General features: G+C 53.8%; 5 protein-coding genes across 5 annotated transcripts; 2 read left to right on the top strand and 3 right to left on the bottom strand.

Annotated features, from left to right (window-relative positions):
- Positions 1-496: 496 nt before the first annotated feature.
- On the bottom strand, positions 497-2,694 carry N0V89_007375 (uncharacterized protein; the record flags this gene model as incomplete). Its single annotated transcript, XM_056216138.1, has 2 exons — positions 497-2,333; positions 2,384-2,694. 2 exons carry the CDS (start codon positions 2,692-2,694, stop codon positions 497-499), a joined length of 2,148 nt encoding a protein of 715 aa, XP_056070385.1.
- Positions 2,695-6,209: 3,515 nt separating this feature from the next.
- Positions 6,210-7,331, bottom strand: MNN4_1 (mannosyltransferase; the record flags this gene model as incomplete). Its single annotated transcript, XM_056216137.1, has 2 exons — positions 6,210-7,139; positions 7,326-7,331. The coding sequence occupies 2 exons, from the start codon at positions 7,329-7,331 to the stop codon at positions 6,210-6,212; spliced, it is 936 nt and encodes a 311-aa protein (XP_056070384.1).
- A 2,004-nt stretch (positions 7,332-9,335) lies between these two features.
- N0V89_007373 (uncharacterized protein) lies at positions 9,336-10,097 on the bottom strand (the record flags this gene model as incomplete). Its single annotated transcript, XM_056216136.1, has 1 exon — positions 9,336-10,097. One exon carries the CDS (start codon positions 10,095-10,097, stop codon positions 9,336-9,338), a length of 762 nt encoding a protein of 253 aa, XP_056070383.1.
- A 309-nt stretch (positions 10,098-10,406) lies between these two features.
- N0V89_007372 (uncharacterized protein) lies at positions 10,407-10,970 on the top strand (the record flags this gene model as incomplete). The annotated part of the gene is made up of 1 exon (XM_056216135.1): positions 10,407-10,970. The coding sequence occupies one exon, from the start codon at positions 10,407-10,409 to the stop codon at positions 10,968-10,970; it is 564 nt and encodes a 187-aa protein (XP_056070382.1).
- A 538-nt stretch (positions 10,971-11,508) lies between these two features.
- KIP3 (tubulin-dependent ATPase kip3) lies at positions 11,509-14,615 on the top strand (the record flags this gene model as incomplete). Its single annotated transcript, XM_056216134.1, has 4 exons — positions 11,509-11,705; positions 11,760-11,996; positions 12,049-12,283; positions 12,330-14,615. 4 exons carry the CDS (start codon positions 11,509-11,511, stop codon positions 14,613-14,615), a joined length of 2,955 nt encoding a protein of 984 aa, XP_056070381.1.
- Between the last annotated feature and the right edge of the window lie 601 nt (positions 14,616-15,216).

Below are 15,216 nucleotides of genomic sequence, written 5' to 3'. Positions count from 1 at the left end.
CTAATGAGGACGCCATTCGCACCTCATCCGCCTGCATCCAGCGATCGGAAATTTCCAAAACAAGTCAGATGCTGCATGTGTCTTCAATCAATCCAAAAGCCTCCTCCGTGATGGTACGTTGCAAAAGAATGTGCGTGCCATGCTGGCTAATTACATCTTCCTTCGACTTTTTGTTGTGCCGCAAAAGTAAGGTATACGCTGAATAGACCGATTCGGTACACAAAGGAAACGACTGAGAAAGGAAACCAACATGTACATTTGAAGTAAAGTACCTTCTCGCCTGTCAAACGCCGTGCAACGCCGCCCGATGATGCGAAGACACTGCTGCAACTGCAACAGTGTATGATAATCAAACAACGCTGAGTATGCCAGAGCCCATGGAACGAAAGTAGAAGTTGACAAAAAGTCTATGTGGCGGTTTTAGGGCGCCAGAAGAAAGATGTAGCGCCGTGCCAGGATATAAAAAAGTGCATCGAACGTAGAAGAGAGATCAGGGTCATATGTTCAGATTCTCGTGCTTGACAGGATGGAATAGCGTCGGGCGGAGGCACAGCCGGCCGGAACCGTTCTCTTCCTCGATGGGTCCTCCTTGGTCATACTCGCGGCCTCCCAGCCACCGTCGCCACAATTCTGAAGAGAAGCCGGCGTTGTAGTAAAAGCTGTTGCCGAGCTGATTGTGCTCTCCCCATCCGAACACACTGTCGGTAGGCTTCGGCGGATGGTTGTAGGTTCCGTCGAGTGACTGGAGAGGCCAGTTGTGGTCGAAGTAGACAGCGTGAGGGGCGTACACGGCCTTCAGGCCATGGTGGAAAGCGACCGTAGGAGGCCACATCTCCGGGAACATGTGGTGCCGCATAAGGTATGTCTCGCGGTGCATGAGATCGAGCAGGCGCTTCGATAACCTGGAAACGGTGATGATAGCACATCGCCGAGGTGGTTCGGGCAATTCAAGGTCATAACCAGAAACATCGTCGCGGAACACCCAATTGGTCTTGGCTGGGTCGAAGATTGGGTTGAAAGTGATCAAATCGGCATCTTCACCTACACCCCACTGATAGTCGTCGGCCAAGTACGTCCGTGGAGGTTCGGTCTCTGGTGGACTCTCGAGCATACCGGTGTTCTCAAACTTGGGTGGTCCCCAAACTGGCTTCTCATCGCTGTTGTACATTTCCTCCTCGACCATGTCGGTGAAGTTCTTCCAAGATCCGTGAAGCTCGGGAATGTAGTAGCGGGACGCGCGTTCCCACATGCCCTTGCGAGGCTGCCTCCGTGCCCAGTCACCAATCTTGGTGTGGAACTCCCAGTAGTGACCAGTCAAGCGGAGGTCCATCTCCCAATTCCAGTAAAAATCGTACTCGGGATGTACCTGGGAGAACCATTGCAGGGGGAAATGAGCGCTACGGTACACAGAATGGACAGGGGCCTTGGCGTGGTTATAGACGTTGTTGGGAAACGGCTCGGGGTAGTAGAGACGCATCTGCTGCTCGGACCACAGCGTAGCCATGCCCCAAAATTCTTCCGGAAGGTTGTCGCGAATGGTCTTCTCATAAAACTCGTCAGAGGACCAGATCGGAATGCTGTCGTCTTTGACATGGAGCAGAAAATGAACGTCGTACTCGCCGCCGGACTTGAGTGAAAGTTCGTTGATCATGGCGCGAATGGTAAGAATCTGCTGCTCGCTGTACTTGTAGCCAGTCCATGTGCGGAGGATGTAGGCATGGCGAGGGACCTTCTTCTTCTGGACATGTGTTTCATCGCTGTCGCTTTGGGTGACATTCTTGAGGAAACGGGCCTTGTTCTTCTCATAGCAACGCTTTTGCGCCTTGCCCCAACTAACCTTGCCGTAGTCGATTCTGGGCTCGGTGCTCCATATCTTGTCTGCACCGTTCTTCTCCGATTTGTCGGCGAGACCAAATCCGCCCTGCTCGCGGGGGTATGAGTAGCCGTAGGGACCGAATCGACCGAAGCGGTCGAAGCAAACCTTGTCGTTCAATCCGAGCTCCTCGTATGAGCCGAAGGAGGGAGCCGTCTGGTTTTGCGGAATACCGGGATAAGCGTAAATGTCGGGTAGCTCTACCTTCTCGTCCTCGTCGAGGTAGCAGGTGTGAACCTCCTCGTGGTTCTTGAGGTACTCCTTGGAGTCGAACTTGGGATAAGGGCTGAAGCGGACAGGGTCCATTGGCGGCTCCTTGTGCTCCTTGGGCATCTCCGGCCATTTCTGCTTTATGTTGTCCTCAGGGTTGGTGCTCTGCGAGTACTTGACGAAGTTTTGCTCCGACACGTAATCACTATAGGGAACGAGGGTGCGCACGCCGTTGAAGAGACCGCGTAACCTATCGACATTAGCTGCAGGTCCAAGTGAGCGGAAAGCCAAAGTGCTCACCTCGGGTAGTGCTCCCAATGGTACAGTTTCCGGTCGTCGCCCTTGTTGTGGTGGTGCTTCCAGCGGCCCTTGACGATGCCTGTGACGGTCATGGAAACCAGCAGAATCGACACGATGACAAGCATGACGACGCGCGCGAATGACATCCGCGGGCGCTGCAGGCGGTTCGCCCACTGGGGGCTTCGGTACCCCTTGGACCAGGTGCCGGACCTGAAGAGCGGCGATGAGCTCTGCGAGTCGCCGCCGGGCAGCTTCTCGTAGCGCGTCCGTATGAACATCTTGGGCGTCTTGAGATTGAATCGCGAAGACATGGTGGTGGCTTCGTTGCCTGTGGCTGTCTGGTGCGGGTTTTCTACTAGGGCATCCGACGGGCAGCTGGACCAGCGTCGTGGATAGGTTTGCGTGGGCTGAGCGGTATTAGGTGCGGCCTTTTGTGTACGCGGCCGCGCGGGAGGAAGACAAGGAGAGGAAAGCTGCACGCAAAGGTGGTGGAGGTAACGAACGACAGACGGCCCACAGGCGTGTAGGACGACGAAACAGTGGCAGGACGCCGTGGGATTGAAGAGGGAGGGATGGGCAGGCCGCTGTGGATAAGGGTGTCGCGCCGATGGGGGTTAGCGGGCGAGGTGCCGAGAGACGCTAATTTAAACGTGCCCCAATCTCTGCACCGCGCGCTATGGGCAGGCAGATCGGAACAGCCCAGTGGGCGGCGACAGCGACAGACAGCGTTGGCATGCCGTCCGCTACCAGCACTGCGCTCTGCTCGTCGAGCCAGCGTCGACGGCGCGTGAGGGCGCAAAAGGCACCCGGATGCGACAGGCACGCCCAGCTATCGCTCCTATCAACGGGCGCCCGAGCCCAGCTAGCCAATGCGCCCCCGCCACCCGCAAATCACCATCCCGCGACCCTCGACACGGCTGCCAGATGCGACCGCGACGGCCGCCAGCGTCCCAACCATTCACTGCCGCCGTGATGGGCAGCGCATTTCACTCTTGACGTCGTGGAGCCCGCTGCAGTCTCTCTGTCCGCTTCGAGCAGGTGCGAGGCACCCCCTGACACCTGCCGCGCAGCCCTCTACCGGAAAACGCACCCCTGCGCGTTCGCAGCGAGGCCATACCGACGCGTATCGTGCCGTCGCCGTTGATTTGCCGTCGCAGCAAAACGCCTTACAAAGCGAGCAGTGGCAAGCAGATCCTGCCGCGGACCGGCCTCCATTGGCCTGGCCTGCCCTTCCGCCGTGGGACCGATGCATTGAGCCATCCAGTTCCGCGCCCTAAAAATACGACTAGGAAATATTGGCAGGTCCTGCAGCAGCGCCGTTGCGGCACTGCGCCTGTCAATCCGTTCCAAGCGTGCTCCCAGCCTTCTTTCTGCTCGTGCTGTCGCGAAGCGTGTCGCGGCACAAACAGCCCAAGAACCCTGGGTCGTTCCGCTGCCATGCCAGACACGCTGACTGTCGGCGTGGCACCTGTCCTGAAACAGCCGCTTTCGCCCTTGGGAACCGAGTACGGCCTTCGTCGAGGTTTTGCATCCTGTCAGACGCTTCCAGCACCATTCCGGAACCGGGCTTTGCATATGACGAATCTGCTGGCGTCCGCCTCCGAGCCCTCGATCACAATATGATGATCGCTCCACCCTTGCGAGACACCGTGTGGGACTTGTTTCCACGCCCGCATTGTGCACTGTGTAACAGCAACATGCCCGCGTTTTGCAACGCACGCTTAGTCCATGCTTGGAATCTTCGATGCCGTCCACCTCCGCTACAAGTCGTCGTCAGCTGCGCTAAAGTCCCGCTGTCTCGTAACGATTACAATTACTCTTGCAGCTTCACTTGGGCTCTGCATGCCTCGTCGATATCATGAGCTTCCGTGTCAACGTCAGTCGTTCTCCCTGCTGTCCCAGAATGCATGTTCCAGGGTCCGTTGCGTGTCTCCGTGGTCAGCCCACCAACTGCTTGGCGCGTTAAAGCCCATGCTAGGTCAAAGCCAAGCTTTTGCGAAAGCCAGGCTACCATCAGTCCTCTGATTCCCCAGGATTCAGACGCCCTAATTCTTCGGGAAGTTGACCCCCATTCTTTGCCTGTAGGACCTGGCATAGCCGCAGAAACTTTAGGCCTCAATTATTACTCAAGAAGCGGAGTTGCCTTGTCATGGTGCGACTTTAGTCGCAGGGCGTTCGCTCATTAGGATTCCAGGGTACGAGGCGCTCATTTGAGAAGGGGTGTACATCAGAATCTCCAGTAACGACGGTCGGAAATTACCAGCTTACTCTACGGATGATCAACTTCGCCTCACAAGCATTTGACGGACGCCTGATCACCGTCTCCATTCTCCACAGTGGCCGACGTTAAAAATTGGGTAGACTATCCAAACATTGCAATGTAAACCCTTTATCTATCAAGTAAATACAAGAGCCTGCGAAAACCGGTCCAGTCGTTACATAGTGTCGGCAACTGTGTTCTATTACTTCGGCTGAGTAAGCTACCATCTTGCGCCCGCCGAGGCAGCATCATCGTTATTCGGGGCAACTCGAAGTAGCATTCCTCTGGGTTTACGCACTTTAAGACCAGCACCAGGCGGGTTTGGTTGTTCAACATTGTGACAACGGCCTCACCACATCTTAGGCTTCGATTACCTGCAATCACCACCATATTCAAACGCGGACAAGAGGAAATTCGTGTGCTGCATTCTAGGCAATCATGTCGCCATTACTGATACTGTTCTTTTCGCTTTTGTTCTGTTCGACCCAAACGTTATGAAGCCATGCTAGTTTACCAAGGCAACGACGCACGACGCTCCATCAATACCAGGCATTTTCAATCTGGTGACTGCACCAATTTCTCCATTCAGTTTATTTCTTGATTTCCTCCAATGTCTCCGACACCCCTCCTTTCGACTTCTGGTCGTGCAGTAGCTTCTCGTCGTGCATCAGGTGCGAATGCTCTACGAGCACGAGCATCAGCATCGTACCAGTCGCCACAAGACGATTAAGGTCCCAACATGCTTCGTGGACTTCCGAATCTCAAGCTTACCTTTCACTGGGCTGTCCAGGGGCTCAATATGGGAATGCTCAATGTCGAAGTCTTCACCAATAGAACCCGTCCGGTCCCGTGGGAAGTGTCGTTTGGTGGGTGACTCGAGTGGTTCTATCTTGCTGCCCGAGAGCTGGTAATCCCAATCTTCTTGGCTTCAATCCATGGTTAGCCACGGTAGCAAGAAGCGTCAGAGGTTATGAGACCTGCCTCGTCATCTTTGATGCTCCAGCAATTGATTGTAGCTTTTCCCGATCAACAAGAATGGTCTTCCGGATTGTTGTAAAACACATGGGGCAGCAAAAAAACCAAGCTGGGCTCATGCGAATCTTTATGCGCTGGTTGTGGACCCTGACACGATGACATCTTCAAAGGCGGGGTTTCGCACGAGGATCACGAGACCAACCCTCTTACGGGTTCAGAGGGGCGCAAAGGGTCAGCGCATGGACCGCGAAAGCTGGACAGGGCTCAAAGCTTCGCGGTGCAGCTGCGGCAGGAGCATGGTCAATACCCTCGAGCAAAACCCCCATGCGAAGCCATGTGCTGTTAAGGTATATTGAACCGGCATACAAAGTACCTGCAAGACTTAATGACGCCGGACATTACGGAGTACAGAGCCTTTATACACTCCTTTGTACACGCAATCATTGCACCCCCCAGTTCGCGTATCCCATCGATCTATTGAAAAGGTTTCACATGTCTCTCCACCCTTCCAATCATCATGGGTACTTGTATTGATATTGAGCTTCTTATTACTAGGTAGCGGTCTTTTCACAAGCGCTCGCCAATTTCCCTTTAGCCACCTACGAATAACCCCAGGACGACATCGAAGACATTGTCACCACTTCGGCGCAGATGCTGTACCTTGCGTCCCTCCCTAGGCTTCAAATGGACGTCCTTCTCCTCATCCCTGGCGTCATTCTTCGCGTTCGGTCTCTTCTTCCCCGCTGCCGTCTTCTTCACCGTTTCTCTCTGCTCCTCATCCTTATCATCCTGTCTAAGCTTCCCCCGGGCATTCTGGTTCATCTTCACCCACTCCATCCTCTCATGATCAAACCAATGCCCTTTCTTCCTATACACCCTCTGCACCAGACTCTCAGTCCCATACTCCTCAGCCAACAACTCCTGATATGCATAGGGAATTTTAACAGGCACGCCCTCGAATTCAGATGTCCTTAATGGAAAAATCTGCCGGCTAAGGTAATGGTGGCGGTCTTTGCAGTACAGCGTCCCGGGCACCGGCGATGACCGATTCCATCGCACGGTGGTGATGTCGATATAGAGGCCGGTTTTCATGTCAATCCACCGCGCATCAATGACATTGTGGTTATCCGCGTAACTCCCGTTCTTCCAGTGCGGGTTGATATCTAGGAGATACTGTCTCTTTTCCTCGTTTCCGCCATCCTCCCTCTTCACGACGTTTAGCCCTCCCATATCTACGCCGCTCAGCCACTCCGCATCCTTGAAACTGTGCACGCTCATGTTGTAGTAGGACGCAAGGTACGACAGCACGGGCTCCGAGACTTGCACGTCGATGTCGGAATCCCACGGCATGATGCGCCGGTTCCACCACCAGCCGAGGAGTGAGCCGTGCATGATCCAAGTTTCGGCGCCCAAGGAGTGCATCGTGGCTAGATATGTTCGAAGCAGGGCACGCAGATGCTGGTTACGGGTTTCTGGTGGGTAGGTTTTATCGGCGAAGCGACCGTCGTAGTGGGCGTCGAACTACAGCGCCTGTGATTAGCAACATGGTAGTGGAAGGGGGCGATTGTCTTGGAGAAGACAGGGAAAGAAGACGAAAAGGAGTATTGGAAACTGAGGGACATACGGTAGACTCATGGAAGTATTTCTCCGCTGGACCCTTCCATTTGCCGCTCCTATCTTTCTCGTTCTTCGTAAAGACATCCGTACCCCCATTATCGCTGGATGCCGGTGTACCATCAGGATTGAATACAGTGGGCTTGTCGGTAGTCCCCGGGCTTCCATCAGGGTTGAATACGGTCGGTGGACTTGGAAGTGGGCATGCTACCGCGATCAAAGCAAGTATCACGTACGGGATGTACATCTTGCCCAAGTTATGTTTTCTATCGTCACCGTTGACCCAGCATTTTCATAGTATACCAGCTCTCTACCGCTCGCAGCTAGTGTGTTAATGTTTCACCGAGGAAACCTGCGTCTACATACGGTGGTGTGACCAAAACAAGACAGCAAGACATCCAATATCGCTAGGAAGTAAAGCGTCGGCAGGGAGCGCCACAAACATGTGTCGCGTGAGCATCCAGCCTTGTTATGTACCTGAAGCACGTCTTCGGACGGCTCGTCTGTTAGCGCGCTCTACTGCAGGCCACTTACGTATACCCCTCCCATTATAACAGCATCGGAGGATGCAGTCGAGTACGTGTAATCCCAGACCTCCGGCAGGTGCTGTGGCTCCGTTGGGGTCCGTTGAGCCACATGAACCATCTAATGCTTGTACTTCCTGGTAAAATCGCGGTTGATGTGCAGCGTCACTTGCGAACAACAAAATGCGGACACATGGCCGCATCGTGCGTGTGGCGGCGTGAGGAAGATGGCCTAACATTAGCGCAGTGTAGCAGCTAGCGGTGCGATAAAGCTAGCGGTCTGTTCGAGGTCTAGAGCAAGAGCTTTGATACTTTCCGAAGTGAGTGCTTGCGTATGCCATTGAGAGATTGGGGGACAGAATTACGGTGTGCGTTAGTCTCATGCAGACATGGACTACCGACTCCTGGTTCGGGTGCGATTGGATGCTAACGGTGGTTGTGCATGACAAGAGACGGGTTGTTAGGCGTGCCGGCGGCCCGGTAGGCTAGAAAGCTTGATTTTGCAGACAAGCAATGCTAAGCTTTCGCTTGGCACTATTGGACAGACGGGTGTGTGGAACCGTGCAGATCCCATGTTGTGTCTTTCCTGGATTGAGATCGACGGGTGCATGGTTTGTGCGTTGGTGGAGATTGGGTGACGCGGCATGAGTCGTTGACTCGGCAAGTAACCATACGATTCGATGCAGTATGAACTTGAAGTTGTGAGATTGAATGTACAATGTGAACACATTGGTGAGCAAATTGACTGTACGAGTGAGGGTGTATTGCGGACAGGTCGGCACCCTACATAGGCTAAACTTGCACCTGCCATCTGGAGCAGAGCTCCTGCCTACCACAGGGGTCGCGGAAGGTGTCCTTCAACAGAAGCGGAGTATTCGATCATGCTTTCATTTGGGTGTTCGGTAGTACCCCGGCAGTACTGAATCATTCCAAATGATCGCTTGTCTGCATGTGACTGAAAGGCATTGCGTGTATGCTTCTTGCTCCTTGAGCAACTGTTGCAGAGCCCAGCGCAAGTGCAGACACGGAAGACTACTGTTTACTCGGCCAAACATTCTCTTAAAGAACTCTTCCGCATTGCAGAGTTGGCTGTATCCTTCCGAAGCGTTTCCTGAAGCCTGACCTGACTCGCAGCGCTTGCCTAATCTAACTTCAGATACGGTGAGGATTGTATTGGGGTATTTGTCCGACTCTGTCTTTGCGGCATAATGTAGCCGTTTGTGATACAGCTCGGGAGCTATGAAGAATGTGATCGACGTGACCCAGTCCCAATGCAGACGCAATGATAGTCGAGTATGAGGCAGCCCTGCTAAACTTTGCAATTCTTGGTCCTTACGCACCGCGCTTCATGTCGCGCTCCTGGATATTCTCGACGTGTGCGATTGATGCCCACAGAAGCTATGAAGAAACTGTGAGCCAATCAACTGAACATTTCGCCTATTAAGCTCGGGAGCTTGTCCAAGGACACATTGCCAGCCTTTCGAGCGAGCAGTCTTTCGATCGGTCGCGACTCGTCGGCACTGATCATCTTTTATCCTGAGTTGAGATTTTCCCTGGCGGATCGACATGCCACAATAGTCTATTCCTGCTTTTCTTGTTCTTTCTGCTCTAGCTCTGTGCTATTGTCGTCAGCTTGCCGTCTGTTCTTCGCACCCCTGTAGATCCAGCTCTCCGCATCATTCACAACACCTCCAGTCTTCCCTCTTGCCCACGTCAAAGCATCCTGCGCAACGCCATAACCCAGCCCTGCAAACAAGCCCATCCTAATTGTCCTCGCAGCCGTTAAGACTGGAAACTTGTTCCACGCTGACCACAACCCACCCGTGACCATCCCTGCAACCACACTACTCAAGAAGTCCCTACTCTTCTCCACTCCTGTATTCACCTTATCAATATCTAGCTCACTCACACCCTCCATCTCCCCAATCGTCCGTCCCGCCCTCCATGTGCCCCTAAAAACATCCAAAGACTCCTCTACGACAAAGAAGATAGAGGTCCATGCGGCGAGGAAAACCCCTGATCGCAGACCAGCAGTGATGCCGTGCTTGAGCTTGTAGTAGTTTTTGGACTTGTGGTAGAGGTACCAGCCGGGCTGAGAGATGGGAAGGCGGTGGGCGTTTTCGGCGCGGAAGCGGAGAGATGCGAGTCGCGAGGTGTTTAAGTACCCGAGCATGGAGCCGCAGCTGAAGGATGTGAAGGTTGCGAGGAGGAGACGCCGGTCGAAGGGCATGCCTAGGCGCTCGGGGGAGAGCGTCGCGAGTGGACGTGCGGTGGAGGATTCGGATGTAATAGCGTCATTTGGAGATTGAGCCGAATCTGAGTCTAGTTGCGCTGTCGCCATCGTATGTGGAAGTATAGTGATATGTTGTGGTAGCGATTACACTTTACGAGTGCTCGCAAGCTCACGCGGAAGCCGCATGCGCCAAGAAGTTTCCGCGACAGGGATACACCACAGTGGCGCGCCCCTCCATCTGAACTTCTACAGTTCGCAGCCAAAGCCCACAGCTGACTGGTTCCCTCCCGAACAGCGCTTCAGCTTAAAGTTCAACCCAATAGAATTTTCTAGACTTGAAAAAGCACGGTACCCACCCCACAAGCAGTGAGCTGAAAGCTCCAAGATCTCCAGGCGCATCTCCGCCACAAGTTCGAAATGACTTTCACTACACCCTCCGCGCAAACATGGACCCTCCGCCTCAAGTCACAGAAGACCACGGTCCTCTTACACGTTGACCCACTGCAAACCTTCCCTACGATCAAAGAACAACTTTACAAGTCGCTGGAGGAAACGGGTCTCAAGAACGCCGACTCTGAACCGATTTCACTACCTCCCTCGCCCTCAGACATCGAGCTCGGCCGCCCAGTCAATACCAACGATCCTCACAAAGGCTTCCAATTAGGCGAGTGGGAATACTCTTCACTGGAGGAAGAGGGAGAGGATCCGAAAGGCAAGGGCAAGGCGAAGGCAGGACGGCCGAAGAAGTCCGGTACGGTTGGCGCAGACAGTGTCAAGGACTGTCCGAAGGGTGCAGGGCTTCGTGATGGTGCTGTGTTGGCTTTTCGGTGGAAGGGCAATGGGTCACGGGAGGACGAGGACATTGAGATGGCGGATGGGAGGAAGGCGGACATGTGGGACGTGAAGCTGGCGAGCTACGAGGATAACTACGGCGTAGAGAACGAGATGGACGTCGGAGGCGGAAGGGAGTTTGAGGGATGATTTGCCCGGTGAAGGTGAAGCATTACGTGCAAAAGGTTCAAGACATGACGGCGTTTAACAGGCGTTACAAGGAGGCATATACCAGGAAGGATGAGCGAAAGGACTATCACCAACGTGTACGATCGGAGCATACCAGCTGTAGATACGCATGCTCACGGCGTTCAAGCTCCTGTGGGGTTGTTCGAGTGTTAGTCGTATAGGCAAGGGGCACGTACGAGTGCAATAGAACATGCATTGAGTCGTAACACGCGACTGGAACAATAGTGACAACACGCGTATATTTGTGGTACCATTGGTCGATCTGATACCCAGGTGTGGTGTTGCTCACATGCGTTGGCTTTGGTCGTGGTTGCTGGTTTCAGATCCCTGTCTGTTTGGGGCACGGGCCGCTGGTAAACATTGGACTTTCCGACGCTCGCTCTAACAGTTCCGCACGCCTATCCTCACCACCGACCCTCGCTGCCGACACGCTCCTGTCTCTCACTTACAGGAGCTGCGTGGGTATAATAAGTAATACAAATCAGCTTAGAGCACGACCATGGCCGCCGACGGCGCGTCCTCCATTTCCGTCACTGTACGAGTACGCCCTTTCACGATTCGAGAGGCAGCGCAATTAGCAAAATGCGACGACACAACGCTCTTCCTCGGAGATGGCTCATTAGCTGCGGCGCCAACGCCAAAGCTGCACTCGAAAGGAATTCGTCCCGTCATTAAAGTCCTGGATGAGAAGTGCTTGTATGGAGCTCAAACAGCCGGTGTCTGCTCGTATGGAAGCTAACAGTACCCCAGAGTTTTCGACCCACCTGAAGACAATCCCGTGCAGCGATTTTCGAGAACAGTTCTGCCGCAAGGAAAGCGGGTGAAAGACCAGACGTTCGCTTTCGATCGGGTGTTCGATGAGAACACTACCCAGGGCGACGTTTACGAGTCGACCACTAAGCCGCTGCTTGACAGCGTATTGGATGGATACAATGCAACCGTTTTCGCGTACGGTGCAACAGGCTGCGGGAAGACACATACGATCACGTACGTTCATCGACTGAAGATGCACATGTGAGCCACGTCTGACCTTTGACAGGGGAACCGCGCAGCAACCCGGCATCATCTTCATGACCATGCAGGAACTCTTCGAGAAGATCAACGAGGTGCAGGAAGAGAAGGTCACCGAGGTTACGCTCTCTTACCTTGAGATCTACAACGAGACCATCCGCGACCTGCTTGTGGAAGGCGGGAGCAAACAGACGCTGATGCTGCGAGAGGATGCGAACCAGACTGTTTCCGTCGCAGGTTTGACCAGCCACCACCCACAAAACGTAGGCTATCGCTGCCAATGAACACACAGCTACTGACCATGTGAAGGTACAAGAAGTCATGGACATCATCGTACGAGGTAACGAGTACCGAACAATGTCGCCGACTGAAGCCAATGCCACGTCTTCACGATCCCACGCTGTCTTGCAAATCAATGTGTCCTCGAAGGATCGTAATGCCTCGGTCAACGAACCGCATACGATGGCGACCCTTAGCATCATCGACCTGGCGGGTAGCGAGCGGGCATCTGTGACCAAAAATCGAGGAGAGCGCTTGATTGAAGGTGCGAATATCAATAAATCACTCCTTGCATTGGGTAGTTGTATAAACGCTCTGTGCGATCCGCGGAAAAGGAATCATATCCCATACCGAAACTCGAAGCTCACTCGTCTGCTGAAGTTCTCGCTCGGCGGAAACTGTCGGACAGTTATGATTGTCTGCGTCAGTCCGTCGAGCGCACATTTTGACGAGACGCAGAACACGCTGCGATACGCAAACCGGGCAAAGAACATTCAGACTAAGGTGACCAAGAACGTCTTCAATGTCAATAGACATGTGAAGGACTACTTGAAGAAGATTGATGAGCAGCGGGTGCTGATCGACGAACTGCTGAAGAAGCAGAAGGACTCTGATGCAAGTGCATTTGTCAAGTTCCAGAAGCAGACCGAGAAGAAGGATGTCATTGTTCGCGAAGCCGTAGCACGGTTACGGCAAGCTTACGCGGATTCTGAGCCAGACCGGAGGGAGAGACTTGCATTGTTGAAGAACCTGAAGCAAGCTGAGAAGCGCGTATCTCTGATTTCAGCCTGGATAGCCGCGTTCGATCAGGTCCAGGAGCTTCGGGAAAACGAAGTCATGCCTTCACAGGTTACAGTAGTGAGGGACACAGCCGTCGGAATTTCAGCTGAGCTCGAGCAAACGAGGCAACACTGCCACCGCCGCCTGGAACGCTCTAGCTGGACTAGCAAGCTTGACACTGCGCTGCAGTTCGGCTTGCGACAGCTTAGCGAGGTTGACAGTTCCAGCGACAGCCACGATGCTGCTAACGTCAAGCGCGAATACGAGATCCTCAAGTCGAATGCAGAACGGGAAGCCCTGGGTGTGCTTCTGGATCAAGAGAAGGGTGGCGATGCTGCAGTTGTGCAAGTACTCGTGCAAGCCCACATTGAGACGGTCGCCATATTGAATCAGATTACCCAAATGGATGAAGAGGAGGCGGTCCAAGCGGCGAAGAAGATTCTCACCCAGATCATGAATTCTTGCACGAACGCTACTGCGCGTGTCGTTCGACCAGACGGCAATCTCCCCGTTACGGAATTCTTCGCACCAGCCCACAAAGGAACGCCAAAGCGCAGTGCGCGAGTGCCTCTCACAGCTTCAGAGATGCGACCGCTGGCAGCGCCGTCGTTCACTGAAGCACCTCACATAGCGTCACCACCGAAGGGTTCGCCTCGTCGGCCGCGGAAGATGGGAGGTGCGAAGAAGGGCGTCCAGTTTTCTCCCATGAAGAAGAAGTCACCGTCAAAAGCCAAACGTGGCGTTCGGTGGAGGGATGACACTGAGAACGGCACGCTGGCGGAATTCCAAAAGACACCAGACCCAGTAGAGTCGACACCAACATGCTCATCTATCGATATCCCTCCGCCTACGTTCTCCGTGCCGGTCGACGCACCTGAAGCCGATCAGTATGGCGGTTCTTCGCCTATACCAACGCCTCCGAAAACATCGATCGATCTTAAGCCTAAGTCGAGCCGGTTCCAGACGGGGTTCCTCTCGAAGAAATCTGATGGACCCGCTACAAACTTCTCATCGGACTCAGAGACGTCTCCTCTTCGTGAGATCGGTACAAATGCGATCCGCTCTTCTGCATTAAGCAATGTTGAGAATGCGGCCGATATGAACTCTATGGAGGCATCTTCTGGATCGGATGAGGAGAAGTGGAACATGGATCGGTCAGATGCACGCAAGATCGGATCAGCGATGAAGAGACGTTCGTCAGGTGCTCATGGCTCCGTGCCAGCGAGCCGTGCGCATCGTCGTCGTAGTCCCTCTGCCGCGACAGGCAGTCCGCAGAACGAGAATATGCTTCTCTCAGCTGGTGCAGCGCGTCGAATGGTTAAAGGAGAGCGCGATGCTGACTGGAAAGCCAGCGTGCTTAGCCCGCGGCCTGCCGCCATTGTCAAAGGGGCGCCGCGAAGGACGACCATGGCGATGACGGGCGAAGAACGAAGTGCGGGTGGATCGTTAAACAGGGCCCCAATACGAATAACAAGCAACGGCTCGACTGGATCGAGAAGCAGCTTGATGTCTGCTTCGAAAAGTGCTTGGCGATGAAGACCTTCTTTTCGAGTTGTTGACTGACGTTTTAGACACAGCGTTGGCTTTTTGCGAGTTGAATTGCTGGGTTCCTAGGCGGCGTTGTCTGTATGTTGAGATCGCTGAGCATTGGCGATGCGGCGTTTGAATGGAGTGGTCAATGTCAGCTTGTTCTCCTACAATAGTCACTTCACATTCTGGATTTCATCCTGGGTCAAGCATTCTCGGCTGTGGGTTGGTCTATCGGAATTTGCAAGAGCGGGTTTTGGCGTTTTGGAGGGTGTTGACTAGCAAGCTCAATCCAAGACTTGCATGTGTGGTATTTTCCTGTCAATACTTAACGAGGCATTATATGCCTTCATTCCATGTGCCTGCTGTTCGACTGTATGGTCTATTCCTAATGGCAGATGCTATCACGAGGCCTCAGAAATTCCATCAGACCGCGTATCAAGTTTTATCCTTGAGTTTTTGATGGTGTATGGAGTTTTGTCCCTCAAGCGCACCGGAACACAATCTTTTCCGGTTCTGGTGACAGCGGGGAACTGAGCTACCGGCTAACCTCGGCAGCATCCCCGCTTGCACACTCCCGAACATTAGTCGACTCGTCACGAAGCGCATC

This window comes from Didymosphaeria variabile (genome assembly GCF_027946475.1).
Source record: "Didymosphaeria variabile strain IMI 356815 chromosome Unknown scaffold_5, whole genome shotgun sequence".
NCBI lineage: Eukaryota > Fungi > Ascomycota > Dothideomycetes > Pleosporales > Didymosphaeriaceae > Didymosphaeria > Didymosphaeria variabile.
The sequence above is the reverse complement of the archived record's forward strand: the minus strand, read 5'-3'. Positions and strand labels throughout refer to the sequence as shown.